This window comes from Pimephales promelas, chromosome 24, assembly GCF_988280905.1.
Source record: "Pimephales promelas chromosome 24, fPimPro1.hap1.1, whole genome shotgun sequence".
NCBI lineage: Eukaryota > Metazoa > Chordata > Actinopteri > Cypriniformes > Leuciscidae > Pimephales > Pimephales promelas.
This window is the reverse complement of record NC_142792.1, coordinates 11,394,288-11,420,642: the sequence shown is the minus strand read 5'-3', so window position 1 is coordinate 11,420,642 and position 26,355 is coordinate 11,394,288. Positions and strand designations below refer to the sequence as shown.

Sequence of the window (26,355 nt, the reverse complement as noted above, 5' to 3'; positions counted from 1 at the left end):
GGAAATTGGAAAACAAGTGGTCAAAACCTGACCTGTCTGAGGAACGCCTCCTTATTGGCTAGTTCGTTTTCCAGCTTGTCAGTGATGTCATGTAGCGACGTGGACTCTCTCTGGGCACTGAGATAGCGCTTCTCAAGAGTCACGATCCGTTCCTCCATGTCTTCTTTCTGACACATAGCCTGTATTATCACACAAATATATTGGCAGACTGTTGGTTAGTGGACTCACACCTAAGGAGCCTGCAGGTGTAATAGTCTGCTGTCAATCAAAAATCCTGCCCTATAATTAAATACAGGCTTGAGGACAAATATCAACACAGGTAAATGCACACATTCGGACATGGAGAGACACACACACTTAGCCTTGGGCTGCCACAACCTCCCTCTCTCTTCCATAGCTGAATCTCCAATTCAACAGACATTTCCCAGACTCCCAGACCGGCTGTCACTAATTATCAAAATGGAGTCAGTGTCCAAAATCGAAGAAGCATGGTCATTCAGAGCCAGGAGCCGGGCAGAATATTCTAAGGCGGCACCTTTTAAGAAAACTCTCAATGGGTAGAAAGGATGTTGCACAGCTTCAAACATTGAATTCGGTGTACAGCCTAATTCTCATATTCCCATATACTGCACCTCTTTAATATCTCTCTGGAACCTGTTGTTCACGTCTTCGCTCTTGATGAGGTCTTTGCGGGCCGTCTCCAGCTCTTGCTCCACCTCGGACACGCGGGAGGACAGGGAGGACATGCGCTCCTTCATCTGAGCCAGCTCGTAGTTCTGCTTCTCCAGCAGCTCCTGCAGCTCCACCACCTGACTGGCCTCGTCCCCCGAGTCCATCGACCCGTTAGACAACCGCTGCAGCCCAAACACACACAATACACTCTCCTTTAGGGTTGTGAGATCGATTAAACCAAATAAATGAAGGATTTCCAAATAAAATCAACTAATTCAGCATAATTTAGCATCTTTAAATAAAGCTAAAACTACAACCATGCAAAACATTTCCATTACTTGAAAAATGATAAACATTTAAACATGAACATGAAATCATGTGATGTTACAGTATTTCCATCAAGACGTGCATACGTTTTTGGTCAAGATCCAGCACTCTATAAAGTCTCCTCCAGCACATCCCAAAGACTTTCAATGAATCTCTCCCAACCATTCTTTAACAATTTGAGCCTGGTGGATCTTGACATTGTCAGCCATGATTGTTTAAGAAATGAAAAGCTAGACACTCCGTCAAATAGGTTGAACTGCTGTCAAACATATAACATGATAGAAACACAATAATCATCATGTTTTCAGCTAGTTTGTGCGGTTCTTTATATGGACTTTTTTAATTCCCAGCATCCTCATTTCCGTCTAACTGCATTCTGAGTGTGTGAACAGAGGCTCAGCAGATATTTCCTCAGCCATGCCTAAAATAAAGATTTCTGTCACATATTCACACTGAAACTTGACACGTCTTATGCCGCACTAAAATTAGACTTTATATCCCGTTTAATTTATGGCTGCAAACTGTGGGACAGAAGGGTGATAAAATCATTTGCAGAGCACACTGAATTTACTCCGTCAAAGCTGTGAAGCCGCGAGAGATTGACACGACTTCACCAGAAGAGCTTCTGTGATCGCAAATAGATGAGAATGACAAGACAAAGAATAGCAGTGGTTTATTCTGGAGCGGCTGTAGGGTAATGACTCACTGCCACTTTTTTTTTCACTCTCTTTCTCTCTATATCTATTTCGGAGGGTCAGGTTTGTTTGTTTAACGTACAGGCAAAACCAATGACCTCTAGTTGGTAGGCTGGACCCATGCATCAGTGCCAGAGGCCCTGGATATTGTCAGTACTGCTACTAAATCTATTGAGCATCATGGGAGATTCATTTGGCCAATTGAGATACACCGTCAAAGTGCCAACCTTTATCTTCTACGAGGCCACAAATTCCTGCCATCACTGTCACCATGCCAACACAATCTAATTCCGCACAACACAGCGCCCAATGGGGACGGTGAGAGCAGGACGACGCTTCTTTTCATCAGGAGGCAAGAGTCTACTACGATTGGTTTATTGGGATATTTAATGTCATCTAGAAATGCAGTTTGACAGGATGACTGTGTGTGTTGACTGTATAGTGAAGGCTTATTGATTTTATTGTACACCTCTGTGTTTAAAAACTGATTTTCAGTAGTTTCTTTCTTCTCTACTGGACTTGTACATCAAAATAAATCACCTCAAGACACCAATTATGTACAGTCTCATTCAAAGGTTTGGGTTTGTTAAGATTTTTCTGGAAAATATAAACATTTATATAGAAAACGCAGCACTCTGAGGCAGTTTAGAGTAAGTGCCCACCTTGCCGTGGACTTTCTGGGCATCAGTTCCCTCCAACAAGTCCTCTGCCCCATCTCCTGATGCCACCTTCCTCTGAATGTGGGCATTCTGCTCCCTTAAGGCCACAATCTGCAAAAGCACAATATAAAAGACAAATAATGAAAGGTAAGAAGATAAGATAACAAGTAATATTGATATCAAAACACGCTGTGCTGTGTTGTTTACCAGGACAATATGGCAAATAATATACCGTACCAAACAGTAACGACAAAACAGGAACACTTTATCTGACACAGACTTCACTGATACAACAAATCCTAAAATTGGATATTCATATGCAGCATTAATACTAGAGCAACTTTTCTGCGTTCTGGCTTCCGGATGCAAATTTTTGTTGTATTCCTAGAGTTTCAAAGACATCCTACACATATCATGTCACATTCTAAGTGATTACTATCATTATTTGGTAAACCAAGTCAAGAAACAACAAACCAGATATCCATAGTGTGGAGACAAGATACCGTACCTTTCCTGGAGTGTATGTACATGTATGTTTTCCAAGGTCATTTTTGTATGATGTAAATATATATTGTTGATTCTCATTAAACTGCAAGGATTCAGCAAAAAAGCATCATAAATCAGACTTACAGTAGACAGCTTAGAAGTGTTCGCTTCATATGGCAATTTTTTAATTGAAAATGTACAGTTTCAAAGGCACCGAGAACGTCTCAAACTGATCATTTAACAACCAAACTTAAAAGGGACACTCCACTTTTTCGGGAAATAGGCTCATTTTACAACTCCCTCAGAGTTAAACAGTTGAGTTTTACCGTTTTCGAATCCATTCAGCCGATTTTCTGATATGTAGAAGAATATCAGTAACCAGACAGTTTCTGGTCTCATTGACTACCATAGTATATATTTTTTCCTACTATGGAAGTCGATGAGACCAGAAACTGATAATATCTGGTCACTGATATTCTTCTACATATCAGAAGATGGAATGAATGTACTGGATCCGCAAACCATAAATGATGTTATTTATTTTGCATACAGAGAAGGAATTTTCCAAGGAAGTCTCAAAGGCACGGCAGCAGCACAAAACAGCCTGTTTAATTATTAGACAGAGAGAAGGTGGACAATTATCAACCACCCACCATATTTTCCAGAACAAATAAAGTTTTATTTTATTACATGATCCCTTTAAGGGCATTGTCATGTCAAGTGTTTCTTCAGAGACTTCACATGACACGTCACGCTGCTGTCACAGGACTAGTATTCTTAAATGAGTGTGATATAGAGTGTTAACATTCTGAAGCGATCTCACAGGATTTTATCTGTCAGTTAAAGGAAACTTCAAATAATTTTTGTTGGTGTATACAACACTGAACGCCGCTATATTTTACATTATAACGTAAATGATAAAATTCAGTATATCTGGACCAGCACAAAACTGCCACAGCCCAATACTGTAAAACTGCAGTGCATACAAATATAGAAGCAGAAGTTGCTGACCATGTCAGATGGCATATGCTCCCTAATAAAATAACCTAGTATTCTTCCAGGAGCATCTTTAAGCAGGTTATCTGACTGATGAGCACTGTCACACCAACACACACATTGTTCTCTCTCCAGGCTAAAGGGCATTGGGAGATTATTCCACTCCCGTGTTGAGACGCTCTGTCCACTGTGAACACAGAGAAAGCGGGATACGTGGATGGATGGAAATAAGGGAGACATCCGCTTTCTTTTGTTTGCTTTATCGCCGTTCGCCGCGCATTCCTTTAATGAGGCGGCAATTAAGGGGTTTCACACACTTTTGAAGGGACAGAAAGGGAACTGTCTGCTATTTTTCAAGGTCTGAAGATCAAACACCTTCTGACTCCACAAAGAGCCGGAATATTGAGTCAACTTGCAAATGAAGGTAAATGAGAAGTGGAGGCCCAATGAAAGTGAGCATGGACGCTTTGATGTCGTTCATTTGGTCTCATCAAAGAGGAGCACGTAAAAGAGCGGCTGTGCCTGAAATGCTGGTTTGTTTCAAACCGAAAACAACTACTTCACAGAAACCGGATTCATCTTTGTGACGCACCTGAATGGGTTGAGTGCTCCCGCTAACACTGAGATATTAACATGAACTTGAATTTCAGATGGTTCAGTAATACTTGTGCACAAATGAAGCACTCTTGATAAATCTGAGATTGCATTGAGAGCATAGCTGAGATTTATGAAGGCAGAAAAAGCTGAACTAATCAAATGGAAAAATTCTCTTCAGACATATAACAGTAAAGTATCTAATCAAATCAAATGTATTTTACAAGACTAGCAGTAGTATTATCCAAAGTACTATATCGTGTGCAAACCTCGTATCTCCAAAAAAGCTACTTCAGGAAAAAGCACTATATTTTTTAAAAATAATTTAATAAAAAATTTAATAATTTAATAAAATGTAATATTTTTAAATAAACACAGCGTTATCAACGTTGATATTGTGGCATTATGGACACACACTTGCATGTGTCATTAGATTATTAACATTTAACCAAAATCAAGCTCAAATGAGTTATGAGGCTTTTGACCACGTTTTGTCTTTCATCAGAATGGGTGCAAGGTTTCTGCCTGGCAGCTATTATATATTTAGGGTAAATTCAGGTTTATTCTGGACACTTTTTGCTATTGAGATGACTGGAAAAAGTATCCCAATTGTATCTGTATCCCAATCAACCTCAATTCAGGTGAAGTGAATATCGCTGATCATCTCCTCCTAACAAGGCCACATATTAATGTCTGAGTAGATTAGATGGTGAGAAAACAATCAGTTATGAAGACCTGAGTTACGACAAGGCGACTGGCTCAGATTATTTCTGAAGGCTTAGGGTTGCTCCGGATATAGTATTGGACAATGCGGGGCTTAAAAGTCAAAAAGGTTGAGACCCACTGTCATAGAGTAGCGTGGATCTACACTGCATTTATGGTAGGTTGTCTGGGTATTAAGTTTTTTCACTGTTTCAGTATTTTCAGATCTTTTAATAGTTTAACAGTTCACACACTGCTAACACAGACAGAAGACATCTTAAAATAACCTTAAGTACATACACTTTGCTTTAATAAGTGACGTCTGGGCTTCTCCAAAAGCACCAGCCTGGAATCTCAACATGCCCAAACTGCCACTGCAATTCACTAAGTTGTGTGAATGTCCTTTTAACATCAATGAACAGTTATTCAATAGCATGAAATTTCTGAATGACTAATACTAATACTAAATATATATTTTCTGCCCAGTAAACTTGGGCAGCATAGAGGCTGGATGAATTTAAAAAGCAGCCTCAATTGAAATCCTCGCGTATTCCCAGAAACAGAATTAACAGCAAATCTTCCTGTCACATGGTTGATGTTGTCGAGAAGAACTGCGCCGTGTCTATATAAGTGAGAATGTTCTCACCAGTCTGTTTGCTGTTGGTCTTGATTTGTGCAGTTGTTAGATTTTTACATATGATTTATTTAAGATGTTGTGAATTTTGAATTGCATAGTTTACATATTAATTTCAATCATTGAATTGTTGAAATATTTATTTATTTATTTAATATTAATTTATTGTAAATAAACATAAATGGAGGAAATGTGTGCCCAACATATTCTCAATATAAAATATATCTTAAAATAAAATAAATACATTTGGCTCTTGTTGAGAAGTTTGAAAAGCTTATTCAACTAGAACTGCACCATCTGGACAGCCAGTACTAGAATAAACACTAAAATACACAATGTTCTGTTTGCTCTGTTGCATTTCACACTAATAATTATAAAAATAATCAGATCAGCCGAAAACAACATGGCATAGCAACAAATTAAACATATTTGGCATGTTTATGGAGTATATTCATCTTATAGTAAGTACCTTTCTGGTGCAGATTCCTGTATAAATATGGAATTAATGTATAACCTGAACAGAAGTGAATCAATCAAAACTAAACTAGGTGGAAAACAACATTATTCAAGAACCGCTATAAAACCAAACCAATCTATGTTACCTTGAATTATATTCAGTTTATCTCTGTAAAGCTGCTTTGAAACAATCTACATTGTTGAAAGCGCTGTACAGTATAAATGAGGATGACCTGACCTCATCAGAGCATTTGTGCCTCACCTCCTGATTGGCTGCGGCCAACTCCTCCTCCAAGGCAGAGACCCGCTCTAGTGACACCCGCAATCTCTCTCGTACCTGAACAAAAGAAAAAAAAAAACACTCTACTCAGAACTGAACATGTTTTTCATATTACTGATTTACAATCGAATTTGTGGTAGCAAAATTACAGATTTTACGAGAGTAGAATTACAATGTAATGAAATTCTAGTTTAGTTTTACAGTATATTTAATTATTCTATCATGACCTATAAACATGATATCATACACACAACATCTTTATTTTCATTAAGCTATTGTTGTGGTACTGTATGACAAATGTCAAATATTATATCAGATTATATAACAAAATTCTACAGAGAACAGAATGGGCCAACAATAAAAACACTAATCAGTCTCTCTGGTGACCTGTTTGATCACTGGAATCATTTCAGCGGGTTCAATCTTTCATCACTGGACGTCCAGTCGTCACTAAAACTACAGACCCATAAATCACGTGCAATTTCCTGCCGTCTGTTACCAAACGCCTTATAAATGACACACTCTGGAGAAGGCCACAGAATGGATTACAGCATGATGAACCACCACACAAGGGCTTAATCCATAAATAAAACGCCCCTGGATAAAGGAAAAGATAGGCGGGACAGTGGGCTGCACAGTTTAATAAATGTACTTCAACATCACTGCCATAAAATCAGGAGAGAAATTTACTTTAGTTACTAAAATAGTTCGGTCAGAGATCGGTCAGCCTATGTATTATATGGATTAACATCAACAGGTGGTTCTGTATTTGGAAAGCCACATGTGCACTTATATTAGATTTCTATCAAATTTTCACAGGCAGTACATTAACATTTGCAACACACAGTGGTAAAGTGTAAACAGCATAGTGCTGGCTTTAAGAATTCAACACAAAACAACAGGAATCTCAGCAGGTGTTGATCTGCTGCGGTTTACCTTCTCATCCAGTGCTTTGTGGTGCTCAAAGAGGGACTTGAGAGCTTTGAGGACCTCCACCTCACTGGAGACGCCAGAAGGAGACTGGGCCTGTCGTTTCACCACTGTCATGCGTAGGGAACGTTCATGCCTCGAAACCAAACACTCCAAATGCTCCAACAGCAGCTGTGGTACATACAAGGAGTTTGGCATCATAATCCTCAATTACTATTACAAACATAATACATTAAACCAAATGTAATACTGAAACCATTTAATACTACCTTTGTAGCTAAAATTACCACAATTAAGTCTATCAGAAAGCCCTAAATGCTAAAATCTAAAAGGGAAACAAAATCTAAATCTTAAACTTTAGCCAAATATGAAATATAGAGCATACAAATAAATCTAAATCTTAATGTAAAATAAAAAAATATATATATATATATATATATATATATATAACTAAATAAAACTTTAAAAACTTAAAAACTAAATAATATATAAAATTAAAGCTATAAAACCCAAACTTAATCTAAAGCTAAAAAAAAAAAAATTAATATAAATAAAACAGATAAATATAAAATCAAAACTAAGTCTAAAAACGAAATCAAATATTTAGTAAGTTATCTAAAAATGAAACTAAATGTATTATGCTGCAACATGAGGTCATATCACTAAACCCTCAAGGACATTCTTCATATGGAAAATTAATGACATGTGCTTAACACACCATTTGGTCTTTTCTCATTTTACAAGGGAACCCTTTTAGACAGCTAACAACATTACACACAAGAAAACCCATTACATTACTTGAAACAATAAAGCAGACACAACAAATTGAAACCCCCTGGACCCGGCACAAAGAAGATTATGTTAATATGGTTACTCTCTGGTCTGGTACATAGCATAAAAAATCAATTCGGTCCCAAAGTCCCAAGTACAAAGAGAGAGGGAGAGAGCGAGAACTGTCTGGTCTTAGATGAGTGGAGTGGACATACAGTGCTATGGATGTGACACAGAGAATGTAAAGTAAAATTGGGTCCCACTTTATATTAAGTGGTTTTAAGTACTATGTACCTACATCTAACAATAAGTACAATGTATTATTGTGTTCCTGTTGTATTGTAAAACACTTTTGCTGCTATTGAGGTGTGATACGGGTAAGGTTAGGGACAGGTGTGGTGGTATGGGTCGGTCTAAGGGTAGGTTAAGGTGTGAGGGGAGGGTCAACTGTGTAATTACAAATGTAGTTACATAAATTAATTATTGCTGTAATTTAATTGCTGAAATTTTTTAATTTAAGTACAATGTAAAAACATGTATTTAAGTCCATTGTATCAAATTATTAATTTCAATGTAAGTACATAGTACTTAACGCCACTAAATTGGGTATGTTCAGTTGTTTTGAAATGCCCTTGTTCAGGAAACCTGCTCAGAATAATGCTGAATTGCATCTAAAGCTGCAGTAAATACTGAATCTAAATCTAAAGATAAACTTAGACTAATGCTAAAACTAGCCTAAATCTATTTTTTTTTATTTCCGTTAATGCAATGTGTGAGCTGTCTGTGAATGATCTGCAAAGTTGAAAGTGCACGATAAATAAAGTTATTATTGTCTCTCAAAAGAAAAAATCGACTCCGAACTGCTTATGAGTCATCAAGAATTCGAATCCCACTTCGTTACTGAGAACTCCAAAACAAAATGAGGAACCTTTAAAATACAATAGCATAATAGGGGCACTTTAAAGCATTATTTTTAGCTAAATCTCAAACTAAAAACTTAATCAATAAAGTTAATAGTCTTAAAAAGTTAAAGCTAAAACTAAAATAATATCTCAAACTAAAGCTTACTGTAAGGAAACTGCTAAAGACAAAAAATACAATTAACTGTAATGCAAAATTATAACATTTTAGCTAAAAGTAAACTGTTTTAGCATGCTGGTGAAATCAATATTCTAGTTGGTTTCCACAAGTTTCAAATTTCCAAGCATGGAGTTCAGCTTCTGCCAAGTAGGCTTCTCTAGTTGAATGTAACACAGCATTAGGGCTGCAGTAGCACATGTACCTGCCCGAGGGCTGTACTGGCAGTACTGTAGCAGCGCTGCTCTAGAGACCTATCGAGGAGCTGACCTTTCTATTTCTGCCCAGTTCCTTGCTCTCTCATTCATAACCCTCAGTCTGTGCCAGGCTCTGTCTTTCCCAGCGCCAGCTCAGCACTAAAACAACCCTATAGCCGGATAATGCAGGTTAGGTTACTCTCTCTACCTCTGTGCGAATCTGTTTACGTGGATCAGATTAAAACAGGTGCCGTCACAGAAATGAGCTAATACATGAATCTCAGCAATGATCTTAAATCAATATACTGTATGTACAGTAACATTATGTGTCATTTTACTTAAACAGGTGCCATGTCCATCCTGTGTATTTCATCTACATGCTTAAGTTCAGTATAATTGCTCTGTTAATGCTGCACTTTCCCTTACTTGACTACATGAGCTGTTGCACTGCAGTCGACAGCAGTCTCTCTAGGTGAGTTTTGGGTTAAATACTTCATTAGCTGCTCCCAGTGTAGGATTAGAAGCTCTGTTTAAAATGAGTCTGTTTCTAATCTCACTCGACCTCTCCCCTTTTCCATTCCACTACGTCCGCTTATCTCCCTCGATCTATGCTTCCCTCTGGTTTTTAATACATCCAATATCCTCAATTCCATAATTGACTCTTCAAACGTTTGGCTGCGGCTAAGTAACGCGAGTAATTAATTGAATTGACCCAGCATGGAGTCAGGTGTGCCGGTGACTCAGGCAGGCACTGAGGGGTGCAGGAAAAGAATGGAAGTGAGAATGAGTACTTTCTTGTAAAATGGATAGCCAGAGCGCTGGTTCTCGTCAGATGTTTTAGCAGTTTCTCTGCATTCCATGCAAATGATTGTTGACAATTTTATTGAAAAATACCAGCCTGCCTGCTATTTTGACTTTCAGGGAATTATGATCTAACCGCTACACGGATAAAGTTATCACTCAACTGTCATCTCATGACATTAAACCGCATGAAAATTGGTGCAGACATAAAAGAGTGAATGTTGTGACTACACGCTGTGAATCTATGGTAAGCATCTCAACAAAATCAGTAAATGCAGTTTGGAGCCAGCATAAGCATCTTGTCTCTAACAAAACATCATGGATTACATGTGCAAGTCTTTGGGTGTCAATCTTACACAGGGAGCAGCTAATGTGACATAGAGTGAAGTATTAAACCCAAAGCTCATCTATAGAGACTGTTGCAATGGATTAGCAGCAAAAAAACATTATGAATTAGCTGCGCAAGTCATTGGGTGGGCATCAGTTGCCTTTTTTGTAAACAAGTACATGATGATGGTTGAGGAGCACAATTCTTTGAAGTGCCTGGGACACACTGTGTGAACTCACTCTGGTGTTGTTCCTCTCGGCCTTCAGCTCTGAAATCTCCTCCTCCTTCTCCAGCAGCTGTTCTCTGCAGGCATTCAGCTCTTTCGTCAGGGCGGCAAACTCCTGCAAGACACCAAACAGACATTTGAACATCACATGCACCGAGTGAGGGGACACGGGTTTGCTTAAGGACAATACTTCGGCATCTGCTGGGATTCTAAAGTGTGCAACTTGTGGGCACTTTTCTATCCCATGAGGCAGGCTCCTAAACGGTCACTGCTGTAGAGTTTAGCTCAAGTCCTAATCAAACACACGCGAACCATCGAACCAATAATGGTCTTCAGGGTTACTAGAAACTTTTTAGGCAAGTAATTTTGAGCCTGTTGGAGCTATAAACCTTGCAGGCATGTTCTATAGTATCACATTCTGAAAACACTACAAAAGAGTGGGAATTTGGACACAGATATTAACTTTTGTGGCCATAAAATTTGCAGCAACTGCCATGACTGGAGGGAAATGACAACTACAAACTTTTCACTTCTGGGAAAGCAAAATCCCACACAAGTGAAAGGTACAGATTCAATGTACTCATGGTAATAATCTGAATTCAGTGTCACTAAGAGGATTTCAGAAATGGCAGGAATGGGGCCAGGAATTGACTTGGGCTTGTGTATGGAACAAGACGTAAGTAGTGATGAAATTCTTTTGCAAGCAAACCTGATGAACAATACAGATTGAAGTCACCCTGCAATCCTATAACCTCAACCTTGGAAACAGTTTAATAATAAGCACAATGGATCATCCCAGTAAGAGGCAAAAGTAAAAAAAAAAAAGAAAAAACGACAACAACAAACTGTACCCTTTTTGAACATACAGTACTATGACATTAATGTCTCGTTTCCACAGAGCAGTACGGTACAGTAGGAGAGTACAGTATGCAATTCTTAGTTTTGATTGTGAGAAGTTTGAATTGTACCAAAATACCAAACTGTACCACTTTTTTTTGTGAGTCTTCCGTTGGGGTACCTAGCACAGTAATCCGGCACCTAAAGGGTGGAGCTAGACTCGCTGCAGAATGTTGATTGGTTGACAGAGAATCATCACTTGAGTGTTCTACAAGTGGGATTCACAACAAATAAGACACCATTATTTAATATACAGTTGCAACACAATGTCGGCAACACAATGTCGGCACACAGCAATGTACCATGGTCGACCCAGGAGGTGCATATCCTGGGTATCATTCTTGTTTACTGTGTCACTTTCTTCTTCGCACGAGAATGAAGCAGATCCCTTCTTTCTGGCATACGCCACGCCTATCAAATAAGGGCACTGTTGGAAGTGGAAATGCAGACAGTATCAGGGTTTACCATCCCAGATCATACTGTACAGGTTGGTGGAAACAAGCCATAAGTGACAACAAATTTTACATTTTAAATTGAATTTTAATCATAATCCATCTCTCAACTATGACTGAGTGGGCTAAAAAATATGCCACATATTTCTAATTAAACGGGCAACACTATATTCGTGATGGACAGGGGTACAGCCAGAATAAAATTTAATTTTTGGACTATTATCTCTATGATGAGTCTGTCTGACGTTTGACTGATGGCAAGGATTAGAGGTCTTATTTAAATAGGCAAGAGTTGAATCTCTATAGCGGACAGCTCGATTGATAAACATGAACTTGGTAGACAATGACAACCCTGCTGCCCAACCACCAGACAGGAGCGATTGGGATCATGCAAAGGTAGCCGTCTAGGAAAATAACTCACTGTGATATTGATCTAAGCCTGTCCTCTGTTGCAAGGCTCCTCTGATTATATAAAGATAATCAAACAGGACTCAATCCAGCTGGCCATCAAAGACCCCAGTAGAAGTCTTGTGTTAAGCCTAGTTCACACTACATGATTTTAAAATGTCGGGCTGAACTGTGCAGTTTACACTACATGACTTGCTCTCAGTGAAATCATGAGTATTCAAGTTGTTTAGCTGTTCACACCACACAACACAACGTGATTGATCCACAACAGGAGGTAACTCACTACACGAGTTAACAACGCACTACATAGAGATACAACCACGATCGGATGATAAGAGCATATCATTTGTGACTCAATGAGAGCTGTTTCAGTACTATAGTATACGGTCTAAATCCTGAAAATAATCAAACAAATAACGAGTTGACAACAACACGATTCTATCTGGTCTAGAAACCATGTTTTGTAACGAAAAACCACGCAATAAAACGAACCAGAAATGACGCGAAACTGCAGAGAAGAACACAACACGCGAATATGGACGTCAGACAGAAACTAGTGCTGCACACTGTTTGCTCGACGATCTGCTCTGAGAAAAAAAAATGCAAAAAAGAAAAAGTAAGATTTACCTGGTGTCCTCAACCCATGCGTTGCTATGATTGGCTGTACTCATGACATCACTGAGATTGAGTCGCGCGACTGGGCGAGATATCTAGCATGCTAGATATTTTTCTGAGCTCGGTGACCTGTCTGCGAGCTGTCTGCGAGCTGTCTTTGATGCGTTGTTGGCTCTTTCACACTAACTGATTGGCGAGCGTTAATCGTCCGCTAATCGCCCGCGATTTGCACGCGATAACACCCTGACTTGTCGGCGACTCAACGATTTGCAAATCGGGCTTAAATCGGGCTTAAAATCACGTAGTGTGAACTAGGCTTTAGTCAGTGAGGCGTTGCATTGAGTGTCTTCCATTATGTATCTTAACGCAACCACCATCTCTTGCTGTGATGAATTGATTGCAGATATCATGTGGTGTTATAAAAGACAAAATGTGTGTGAGCAAAGAAATATCCTTGTAGCTTTGCCACTTACAAACAGGGAGCTCACAGATTGCATCTAGGGAAGCTTTACGATTCATAGCTGTAAACATACACCAGTGAACCCATGCAGACAAACACAGACTAACAACAAACCAGCTCTACGTGTGTTAGACTTCCAATCAGTTATGATCAAAACTCCCCTCTAGCCGCTCTGCCTCTGAAACAAGCTCCCCGAAGTGTTTTCTGAAGTCAAAGGTCACTGATCCAAGATCAAACCAAATTCACAGAGCAGGGATCCAATGCTGCCCTTAGGTGGTAAATGTGAGGTGGGCAAAGCATTGGATCAACATCTGACAAACTCATTAGCGTGTGAAGGTCCCACAGGTGTGTAAAAGGTGAACACATATTTTCTCATCTCAAGTTTATAAAGTACATCTCATTACTGGACAAACTACCATGTTAATCGTGTTGTGTAAAGACTAAATATGGGATTCTCACGCTTAAAATAATTTAGGATAATTTTTAATCCTTGGACAACAAAGTCCAGGATTATCTTGTTTCACACTGTTTACACTTTACACCGATTACAGATGGCACCGCATTTCAGCACAAACTTGTTCTGGCGCAGGGCTTCGTAAATTATAAGCAAAGTTGTGTTAAATTGTGTGACCTTGTGCTCAACCAAGGTCAATTAACTCACGATCAAAAAGGAAGTTAACCTGGGATTAAAAGTTTAAAAAGCATAGAGGAGATCAACATGTAACAACTTGACAAATTTTCAGCAGAGTGAACTGAGCGCAGAGCCACAAGAAAAGAAAAATCACAAATAAGATCTCAACTGTTTCCCCTAGACATGGGATTAAATGGAGCAATCAGACTTTTTTACTTTAGTCTCCTGATTCTCAAAAAAAATAAAGGTCCTGAGTAAATGATCTCACATCTAGTTTCAGAGAGCTCCTAGCAATCTCAAACTACAATCTGAAGTCTGAAATTCTTCTAATACAAGATTATTTTTACCTTTTCCACACTCTCATTGACGTCTATTATTATTTCTCCAAACAATTTAAAACATACGTGACCAAGTTGATAGTTCAACAAAACATACATAATTCAGAACTCTTGTACTAAAATGATATCTGATTAAATAGTACCAAACACACATGAAAATGCTATGCACAACAGCTATGCTAATTCTTCTCTGCTTCACTGTTTCTACCTATGAAAGCCAATCCCTAAGTAACTACAGATTGCACCAACTCTAGTTTGGATCCAGCCTTTGCAATGGCATTACTTTAGTGCGATACTCTCTGGCTGATAACAGTGAAACAACCATTTTCTGTAAAGCTGCTTCAAAATGATATGCATTGCAAAAAGCGCTATGCAAATAAGATTGAATTTAATTAAAAACAAACCACTAAGAATTAGATACAGAGCATTTCCTCTAGGAAGCAACAATAATCACAGCCAATAAGGACATACTTTAATACACAGCTATATAATTTGATTTTGGACAAATGAGATTTCGCTGTGGATGACAAGCTAAAAACAGAAACCAAGTAATTGTCTTACTGTGTGATCACAGCTGGTTATAACAAAAAGTCAGGTAACCATGGAACAGATTAAGTTTTGCATTGTGCCTTGGCTTATCATGACAGTTTAGTTGTTTGGCTGAAAACAATATTATGTCATAATTAATTATTATAGAGAGTAATGAGAAGAAGCCTGGAAGTATTCAACCAGTCTGAGGACTCCTTTGACTCCAGAATATCTCATGAAAAGCAATTTCCTTCCTCACCATGGTTATCCCATACATAGACGGTGCCAGGGCCCAGAGGGCCGCTGCTGGCAGATGCCCATAATGGGCATGTTAACGACACGGCTGTCTAGCAGAAATCACTCGGTTCAGTTTGGCACACACGTCACTGTGGATGAGTTAGCAAACTGCTAATTAAAAAAGTGTTGATTAGAGAGGTGGTGGTGCAGAGGTGTTAGTCTAAGGGGAGAGACAGGCATAATTGCAACATGTTCTACACCGCTTTAAACAACGAAGAGAGAAAAAAAATGGATAAACATGTTAAAATGTTCGAGGCAGTGTGTGAATGTTAATTTTAACCCAGTTTTAAAGAGGTATGTTTTACATTTATCAATGTAATGTAAGCAAAGCTATAAAGGTTACCTTTACCCTCCTGGGGTTTTACCATGGCAAAGTGGTGCATACTAACAGTCTTTTACTTAGGCTTTGCTTTACAGGTGAGCTGGAAACACACACACACACACACACATTAAATAATGTCACCATTTATTAACTCTCATGTCATTTGAAACCCATTATTTTTTCTATAGAACACAAAACTAGACATTATGGGCAATGTTGACACCACAAAAGCATGAGGTGACTGGGCTGTCAAGCTCTAAAAAAGAACAAAACCACCATAAAAGCGGTCCATATAACTCATGCTCTCTATTACAGGTCTTTGTAGAACAGATTGTTATAAAACAGATTTGAGTTAGAAAATGTCTGAACTTTAAACTATTATCCACTGAAAATCTTCCACTCCATCATACATTATACATCAAGTGTCATTTGCATTTATTCAAATGTGTTGTGTAAAGACATCGATAATCTCATTAGACTTGTATGTAGAAGTGTCAATGAAATATGAGATCTATGGCAGAAGCAAATAACATTTTAGATTGTTCCACACGAAACCATCATATATCTTTAGAAGTGATATGTCACATGGACTACATTTATGATAGTTTTATTCTATTTTGGATCTTGGCAGTCCCTGCTCACTGAAAGTATTGTTGTAAGGAAAGGGAATGTGAATATTCTTCAGTATTTCTTTTTGTATTTCCTTCGACAGGACGAGTCTGATTCGATAACCAATCTTACGGTCGAATCTCTGCAGAGGTGTTATTAAATGAGGATCATGTCATTTTGGCTATATGAGGTTGCTCAGTGTAAGATTTCACATAGAACTACTGCTTTTCTGTTAATATACAGCCTATTATGATAATGCTGTCAATAAAAATGTGCAAAGAAAGAAGCTTTTAATACATATTTTTAACATGCGTGCAGCGTGAATAAATCCAAACTCCCTGTGACAGATTTAAGTTTTACTTTGGATCCGTGACCGACAGAGGAGCGTCTTGTCGGCAGGGATTTAAATCTTTTTAAAAAAAAGTCTGGGGTAAGAAGATCTAAAGATGCACACCATCAGAAAGGATAGTCTCCAAGGCTGGATTTAGCATTGGAAAAACCATAATCGCACTTTTGCCGGCCAGCGTTAACAAGTTGGTTTTCCTCAGGACATTCTAAAACGCTTAATGTGAAAAAAGCTTTTAAAACGCTTAACGTGCTTAATATAGGCAGTACACAGTAGGCTACACACCTTAAGAAACTATACAATGTGCAGATAAGCAGATGAACCCAGAATTATAATAACATTAACGGTTTTCTATGGGAGGAAAATACTAACGTATAATAAAACTTATTGCGTTCATATTCTGAGCTCATCTGCTTTTCTTTAGGCTATATGGTATGCTTTATTAATAAGGTGTGTACAGAATTTGATCTTTTAATATAACAGTTTTAGGACACGTTAAGCGTTTTAGAATGTATTTTATCTGCGCACATAATTTGAAAAGACTCAAATGAACACAGAGTAGAAAAGACTCAAATGAACACATTTTTTTTCCTCCATTATCTTGAATGTTCGCCGGTTCCCGCCTCCTTCCCATAACAACTGAACCCCATAACAACTGCCACTTCAGTTTAGCGTTTATTGTTGTTTTTGCAGTTAAAAAAACAAAGTTGACAATCCTGGCCATACTTTCGTTATTTAAAGAATTTATTAATTTTTATTTTATTAATTGATCACTCAGGGTGATCTAATTGACCTATTTGTGACTTGTGTCTTGAATATTTGTTCCCCTGCACTTTAGGCACATTTGTTATGCATCTTGTGACTTGATTCTGCCTTATTTCGTTTTGTATTTTTATTTATTTATAAATGTATATTGTGTTCTTAATTATTGATTATTTTTCAGTGCATCGATGTTGCACTGTAGGCTTACTTAGAGTCAGGGAATTAAGCCGATTTATTTTGATTTGCATGTGAAACGCAGATCCTTTCTGCAGTGTGGCCTTTCTGCTGTTATTTATGTTATTTCTTAGCTTTATTGATCCAAAATATTTTACCGTAAAACTTCAAATAATAGCCCGGGCTTTTATTTTCCCAAATCGTCGAACTGCACCGGCTTGTATTTGACAAGGGGCATCAACATGAGACAGGCCTTTATAATTTAGTGTTGAGATGTTGTTCATTGAGTCTCTAATAACTAAAAATCTCCAAATGCTCCACGTGAAAATGCGGTCTTCCAACCTTTTACTATCGTGTCAATTGATTTGATTAATATTCAATTTAATTCAATTCAAGTTTCCATGTCCATGGCATGTACTTTTCTTTAAAGCTGCTTTGAAACAATATGTATTGTGAAAAGCGCTATACAAATAAACTTGAATAATATGCACGAGGTAGTGAGAGAGCAAGGCCTGGGCGCTCTCTCTCTCTGCTCGTTATGTGCCTTGTCATTCACCAATCAAAATAGGCTTTGGTGGGACAAAAATTAGCTTTGGCGGCCGCCAAAAAACGGACGATCTGACGGTTTTAGAAGATTAACAACCCGAAACTAAAAAATATCACCTAATCTAAAAAGGCACCAAACCCATGTAGGTTAGCAATCTCACACCCTCAGTGTCAAGTCTGAATGACAAAGACCACCCCATTTGAAAGGCAGATGCAAGAACGGCATCGTGGAAATAGGCCAAACCCGGTCTTCCCCAAGGAAATAGCACTTCAGGTTTGAGACGTTTGGGTTTGACAAAGCCTACAAAGAAATTTCTCAAAGAATGCCAACCTGTCGGTGTGAAAGCACTGGCACATCTCATTCATTCTATTTGGACTGACTCAAAACACTCTTTTCCAGCTGGATAAGACACACTCCAGGGAGCGACGGGCCATTTAAAGCGTGAAATGGATGAAAGACTGTGTAGGACATGCACCTTACAAACTCAGAGAGAGTTTTTAAGACTTTAAATCAAACAGCCCATGTCAGAATAACCTTCAAATGCACCTGCGGCTCTTGAGAAGCGTTCATGTTAATTGGCAGGGTAGAGCATTGGCATTGTGCAGCACAATAACTAAAGAAATACAATAAAAACTGCAGCTAAGTGAGGAGCCATGCTTCATCATAAACAAATCAAAAACTATAGAGACAGAAATTTGAACAACTACATGGATGATATACAACCACAGACCCATTAAACTCTAGATTGAGGATGTGTACTGCATTTTATGAATCTTTAATGGAGGCTGTAAAGCTTTATTTACAGAATGTCCCATGGGGTACATGCAATCTCACAGATGTACAGTATCGTGTGTCTGCGTTGCACGCAAGGCTTTCCAAACTAGTTCTTTCGACAGTAACAGCAAAACTCTCAAATTTATGATACAGTTGTTTAATGAAACCAGTTTATACACACATGCAGAACTGTCACTATTCGATACCAATATCAGTAATTTCACCCTTCTCGATAGTAATTCCGATATGTCTCATCTGCTTCCGCTCCTAACACTCCGATGTATCTGTATTAAAACCTTACACTCTGCAATGGCATAATTCTTCTTCCAATTGTACACACGTTTGGAGCCGGCCAGGTCAGTAAACCATCATCTAACCAGAGTTAACCAATGGTATTACATATGGGAAAAGACCTATATAACCATCAGCACTCAGCACGACTTTAAATATTTAGGAAGGTCACATACGAATCTACCAGCATCTCATCAAGAAGCAAACAAAGAAGGTTGTTTTCAGGAACAGGTCAAAGTCAGCCTCCATATGAGGGTACGGACATGGAAAGTTGTTCAATGTTTCAAAATAATGGCTCAAACTGTTTTGTTTGTTAATAATAATGGTGGCAGAAACTATATTCTTTTTTAAGGGGATGATTCAACAGTTTATAACTTAATTAAACATAATGCTATGAGAGTGCAAGTCAACTTTGAATTAACACTCTAATCGTTCGTTTTTAATTGCCTGAAAAATCTAATGCAAAGCGCTTGATTCCCCTCAATCCAAGGCAATTTGTAAGACGGGCTCCCCTGTAGACTTGGTCCCCCCTGACAGCATGCGCACGTCCTGTATTAAACATCTCTCCCTCAGCAGGAGGACGGCAGTTTGAAGTTAAACCCGTATAAATCCATCAGCAGCCCACAGCCACGTCACAGACCCACTCCAGTGCTGTCCCCTGACTCGTGTCTGTATGAACCCAGGGTCTGTGCGATGGGGCGACCACTGGGCTTGATTTACTCTGACCTTTGGTTGCAGAACTCAAAGGGGTCGACACTCGGATGTAGAGCCGCCCATAAATCTGCAGAGGGGGTAAGTACCGCACAGGGATTTAGCGCTTCTCACAGGGCGTTGGCTGCTAATTCTGTCCTCCTCGTGACAGTCATTAACAAGCACAGGATCACTCTGCAAAGATCCACAGAATCAAGAATAAGTACCACATTAAAGGAACGATATTAACGTCTGCTGATGCAATAGTTTGCAAGCCCCATTATTAATATTACAAACCCTTAACCGTAAATATTCAACTTCAGCAGATGAAGAATCCTCAATCGTTTGTGACAGACATGAATGATATCTCAAATGGGATCGTCAACTGTTAAATGATAAAACTGGCGAAAAAAATTTCACAGACTTGCTATATGAATTTTAGAAACGGCAACCCAGAAGAGCCTAAAAACCACAATGCAACTGTGGAAACCACTCACAACGTTCAAGCCTTGTATCAGTGGGGTTTTCCATCAGAAAAGTCAACTTGTGGTACATGTAGTGATAAACATTAGGATAAACGAAAAAATAAATAAAGCAGCAGGTTGTGTGGAACTTAAAAGAAGCTAGTTGATTCCAGTTTTGTGCTGTCTTTAAGGAAACAAAACCCAGCATGCTCTAGCAGCAACCCACAGAGAGAGAACACAGCTTGCTAACTTCAGTTTAATTGCAGGAGACAAAAGGGTAACAAGGACAGAGTAGTGAGAGGAGAGGAGAGGGTTAGGTAGGTCCACCTTAGTCCTTTCCAATGCAAAACAAAGGTCAGATATTTGCAATGACCTTTATATTGCCCAATAAAACATATGGCTGGTTCAGCACGTGTTTTAATGGGAAAACAGCAAATCACTGACTTATTCATAAACATATGCTGAATTTATTTTTCACGAAACCATTCTTTGACACTAAAGCAGAGGGACGAATGTGAACACAGCCCCACCCTCGTGTAATGAGTGTCACACATTCTCAATTTAAAACCAATCTAGTGGAGCAGTCAGGCAGCAGAACACACACACACACACACACACACACACACACACACACACACACACACACACAGACATTCTGCAAATGTCAGCCCATGCATCACCCATTAACCAGCTGTGAATACCAGCAATGAACAAGATGAATGGAGTCTGAAGTTGCTGACTTTTAAGGAGAAGCCATCTAATCAAGCTTCTTCAACAAAACCTTTATACAAATGTCCTCTTTACCCTTAAAATATTTCAATACTTTTTTTTGTGTAAAAATACTTTTTTAATCTCTTTCTAGAATGCGTTATAGTAATGAATGGCAATGAAAAAATATGAATGTGTATAAATATACATGATTATTTCAATGCTATAACTGGAATAATTTTCATTTTAAAATATAAAGGAACGATTTGTATGAAACTGGATGTTTTATCCAGCTGATGTGGGCGTTTTCATGGCTTGCCTCAACATTAGCGTTTGAACAGCGTCACATTACGCTATAATTAGGTGAAAGGATCTTTTCATACAGATTAAATCAGCTCAGAATAGTTGTTTTTTTATATAAATTACTTCATTAAAAAAAGACAATTCATAGCTTCATAAAGAGAAATATTTTGTGTCTCTGTGACTAGTATTTACTGAGTTACAGTTCATTTTTCGGACACGTTTCAGAAGGAATTTCAATGACAGAGAAAAGGTAGAATGCGCATCATGTTTATTTTGCTTTGTTTTTATTGTGAGTATGCACAAAAAATAGGTACTGAACAAGATCTAATGGTGTATAACACTTATCTGTAAGATCAAAATCAGCAGAGCAATTTGAGTCTCTTGTGCACTTGAGAAAAAAAGTGAGCCTATCGCGCCGTCGTGATAGCCGACCCCAGAGGGTTAAAATATAAAACAGTTATTGTAAATTGTAAAATTATTGTAAATGATGTTATATAATCACCACATTGAGAACATTGGCATAATGACAATCTATAGCAATACATATGATATACAGTACAGCTCACTATATAACAGTATTTTTAAACATCCTATGCACATTGAGAAATATTTCTGAAAGCTTATTAGAATGTAGCAGCATGTTAACGTCAAGCTCTAATGATCAATCGCGATTCACGTCCCAGTGTGTTTCATGTAAGGAGCACTATTTGAGTAGCACATAAAGTTGCTGACTACATAGAGTAACAAATCAGTGACTTATGAGGTTCCATATAGAGCGCTCTCATAGAAGGCAGCTGCTTATGTAGGCAGTACACAGAGCTTATGACCTCCCGACATATGTATCTGCTATTAAAGTCAGCCTGCCTTTGAAAGTGGACAAAACTGGAAACCAATAACTGTCAGATCAGATAACCACAGTGAACGTCTCTGTATAAAGCAGATAAAACAAAAGGGCAAACGTACCCATAAATCACCTCTACAAGCAGGCGTAAGAAGCCGTCGTGATTGGTTTAAGAATCTTCACTTGTGAGAACTCAGGTAAGAAACGCTTCCGTAGATCATTCAAAGATGAGCTAATCAGAGACTGAGGCCTGATAGGTGACGTAATTTAGGTGATAAAGCATGCGAGCAGATATACGCGCGTAAATCTTCCCTGCTTGCTCTATTGCACAATGTTGAGCAGATATAAAGCAGGGTAGAACAGAATCTTAATTCCTAGCCACACAACTAGGACAGATGGTATTTGCATCCATGACTTTCATGTGATGTTCCCACAGAATAAAGCCGGGACAGTCTTGTCCAGAACTATGATGAAGACTAATAAAAACTATTAAAATGTTGGGGCTTTTGGTCAACATCTGTTAGTTTTGAGGCCATTTCTATGCTAGGTTCATGATAAAATGTCTAGTTGTCTAGTCAAGTAATGTACTTTTCTTTATAAACCACCTAGTAAATCGTGATTTGATAATGTAAAAGTATTGGATGCATTTGGACTTGTATTTCCTATGAATTGGTTTAGAAGAACAAGGCAGAAATTAAATCATTGTGAAAGTGTTTCCACATAGCTTTCATCCATGGCATTGGTGTCTAGTTAGCTAACGTCATGTTGCTATTGTATGCTACTGCTATTGTACAGTACTAAAATGACTAAAACTGAAAAAATAAAGCTAAACAAAAATGTAAACTAATAAAATTGACAAAATCACAAAAAGGACTAAAACTAATTTAACCACTAAACTGCGCTACTCAAGTGGTCTCACGTATCTCTTTACAGGATTGAACCTACAACAGTAGTAACCAATCCATATACATAACCATTAAGCCACATCATCCCACATATTCATAACTCTATGTACTGTACATCCCCAGCAATCCATTCTGCCAACTGACTTACTTTAGAAAGACAAAGCGCTAAACATTACTTTTATCTTTCTCTTTTTTTGGAGAGGCAATTCTCTCTTTTGTATGAGAGAAGCAGTGGGTGCAACGATGGCCATTTGCACTCGGGTGACCTTTGCCCTCACTTTATTCTGTCTCTCAGTCAGTCTCTGTGGAGGCCCATCTATGAAATCAGTCCATTTCATTGGGTTCTTGATGCTGGGCCACACTGACACCTTTTCTTATTACTCTCTACTTTAGAACAAACGACTCAATTGAAAAATGAGACGACAAAGAAAGTGTTTTGAAAAAAGAAAGAAAGTCTCGTACCAGCGCAGATGGGTCTCCCCCCGAGCTAAGTTGAATAATACTGCACAATTGACTTTACATAGTTGTTCTCCAAGAAGCCAAAGATGGTATTACCTTTTAAAGAAACAACTGAAATGTAAAATTGGTGTGGACAAATTACTGAACCGTTGAAAAAAGGTAAAGTGCATCTACAGCAAACAGCGGATCATTTATTAATTGCCTGCAATTACAGCACCCATCATACCCCAGCTTATGCACCAGTAACTGATTTCAGGGTGGTAGTAAGTAAAACCCCAAGTCATTTAAATTGTGCTCTAACACAAGAAGAAAGGCATTACATAACCATCTGCTCAGATCACTCTACAAAATTAAGTATGGAACTCGAAGACTGTCCCAACACTGCATAAACTACATGTTTAATGTATCACGGCCTCAGGAAATGTTCCGACACGAGAGTTTTATACAGGACGACTGTGAAAAAATACTGGTCCGAGTCAAAAGAGTCATTTCAAAAGTCATGAAATCCACAGGGAGGAGTCGGATCCAGATCCAACTCCTCCCACCTTAAATAGACCTAAACCTACCCAACTCAGCCCCCTGATCCCTAAACCCACCCCTAATACTACTGATCTCCAACCCTTGGATCTTGATCCGACCCTGGTCTCCAGTTACATATATGACTTGAAGCAACACTCATGGCTTATCAATCAACAGCTTAGAAACCACCATTAAATATTCACAAATCAAGTCCAAAAACCTGTATTACTAAAAGACTCGATGACCGAGATAAAACGTTTGACTTTTGTGTCTCCAATCTTCACAAACTTCACACAGCAGTGTTTATTAAACCGTCAAGGCTTCTGTTGATATTTACAATGTTGTTTAATCCGTGGATTTGACATCCACTCTGATCCACATTTCTTGTCGTAGTTAACGGCCTCTCGTCGCGCTCTGAGCTTATCAGCTTTGCCCAGCTTGTTCTCCCATAGTCTGCGATTGGCACTCGGTCGGCCCGTGTCATGAGAGTCTAACATAAATTGAAGGCGTTCTAAGGCAATAAAGTGTGGCAGGCGTTGTGACACACTGGGAAGTTCCCTGTGGATAACGGCCGGCCATCACACGAGGCGAGACGGTCCGTAAATAAAAGTTGCCTGTGTCCTGCCAGACTGCGCCAAGCCAATAAAGTTTGAAAGGTCAGGAAGGACTCATTCTTGCCACCTAGAGTTATGCCCACTATTAGGCAAAGTGGTGCAATGTTAAATCAGATTTGTTCACCGATTGACAGATACACACTGGCAGTGGCACACTTACAAACAGCCAGACACACACACAAAAGGTAAGAGGCAGGAGTGCCGGGGCCCGAAGCAAGTGTTCACTTTGCATTAGCGTGACATCTGGTGTTGTGAATCTCTGGCATTTTCTTAAAGGTCTTCAAACACAGGGGAGGATCTGTTAAGGTTTTTGTGCCTAAAAAAACGCAGTAAAACATCTTGGGCGGATTCCATTTGAAAGTGAGCATCACTATGTTCTGCAAGGCAGAAAACTTGAAGTGGGAATCTGAAGGGCATTACTGGATATACTGGACAGCCATACATCACTCTTACTTTTTTTCAAACAAGATATTCATTTTATAAGCACACAAAGGGATAATTCACCCAAAAATGAACATTGTGTCATCATTTACTCACCCTCCTGTTGTCACAAACCAATACGACTTTGGGCTCTATCTTGCACCCGGCGCAAATGACTTTGTACACTGACGCTTTTATCATTCCTATTTGCACCCACGCAAAGCAGTAAAAGCAAACAAAAAAGCAAACAAACAACAAACGTGAAAATACATCAGCAAGTGAGTTTCTTAAATTGTTTAAAAAAAATATTTATCTGTTTATAATTATACTGCACATTATGTTGAAATTCTTTACGGCCATCTGTGGTGAAAGCTAAATCTGTGGATCAGCACATGCTCAATGGAGAAGAAATTGATGATGTATGATCTCATACGGCAAATGCCAAACCACTTTCTCACAAACTCACACTCTCATGACGTGCTTCAAGCCCCACAGGAGCTCTGCAGGATTCAAAATCACAGCGGCACGGATGGCTCCATTTGGGAGACCATTAAACCACTAATTCACCAGTTATTTTTATGTTCTTGATTCTGCCGGGCTATCATTTTCAAAGACATGAGTTGCTTTGTGGAAGTGTTTTTCTGACAGCAGATTTCAGCGAAGGTTAAGAATTGGGAGGATTTATTCCCTTCTGCATCACCAGGAATGTCTCAAGAGGTTTGAGAGATATCGTTTTTCTACTGGGAATCCAGTTAGACCATCTTTGCTCTTCCAGATTTAGATTTCAACAGCGATTTTCTGCACATCTCATCACAACTTTCTCACCCCACTTCTCCTTTCAAACTCCACAAAAAATAAAAAAATAAAAACACCCATAAGAATAGTCCATCTGATTTGAGTACTATAAACAAAGTCTTCTGAAGTCATACGATAGGGAAAAATCAATAGGAAAAATCTTTACTTTGGCTGAGGCATTCAGATTCTGCAGGAATATATTTTGTGTTCCATGCAAAAATAACAACATGAGTTCATTTTGGGGTGAACTAGATATCGAAATATGATGCACACAAAAAAACACAGCACCACAGTAGCATTTTCTCTCTCTCTCTCTCTGTCCCTTCCTCCCTATTTCTGTTTATTAGTTAGGGCA

General features: G+C 38.7%; 1 protein-coding gene across 7 annotated transcripts in view; it reads right to left on the bottom strand.

Moving 5' to 3' along the window:
* ppfia2 (PTPRF interacting protein alpha 2) overlaps nt 1–26,355 on the bottom strand; it is a 191,141-nt gene that overhangs the window by 42,442 nt on the left and 122,344 nt on the right. For all 7 annotated transcript variants that reach the window (XM_089126615.1, XM_089126618.1, XM_089126619.1 and 4 more), the window contains 6 exons: nt 10,845–10,946; nt 7,438–7,602; nt 6,484–6,558; nt 2,357–2,464; nt 633–854; nt 33–179 (listed from right to left, as the gene is read on the bottom strand). In XM_089126615.1, coding sequence (XP_088982741.1) covers nt 33–179; nt 633–854; nt 2,357–2,464; nt 6,484–6,558; nt 7,438–7,602; nt 10,845–10,946 — 819 coding nt within the window. The remainder of the gene's footprint in view (nt 1–32; nt 180–632; nt 855–2,356; nt 2,465–6,483; nt 6,559–7,437; nt 7,603–10,844; nt 10,947–26,355) is intronic.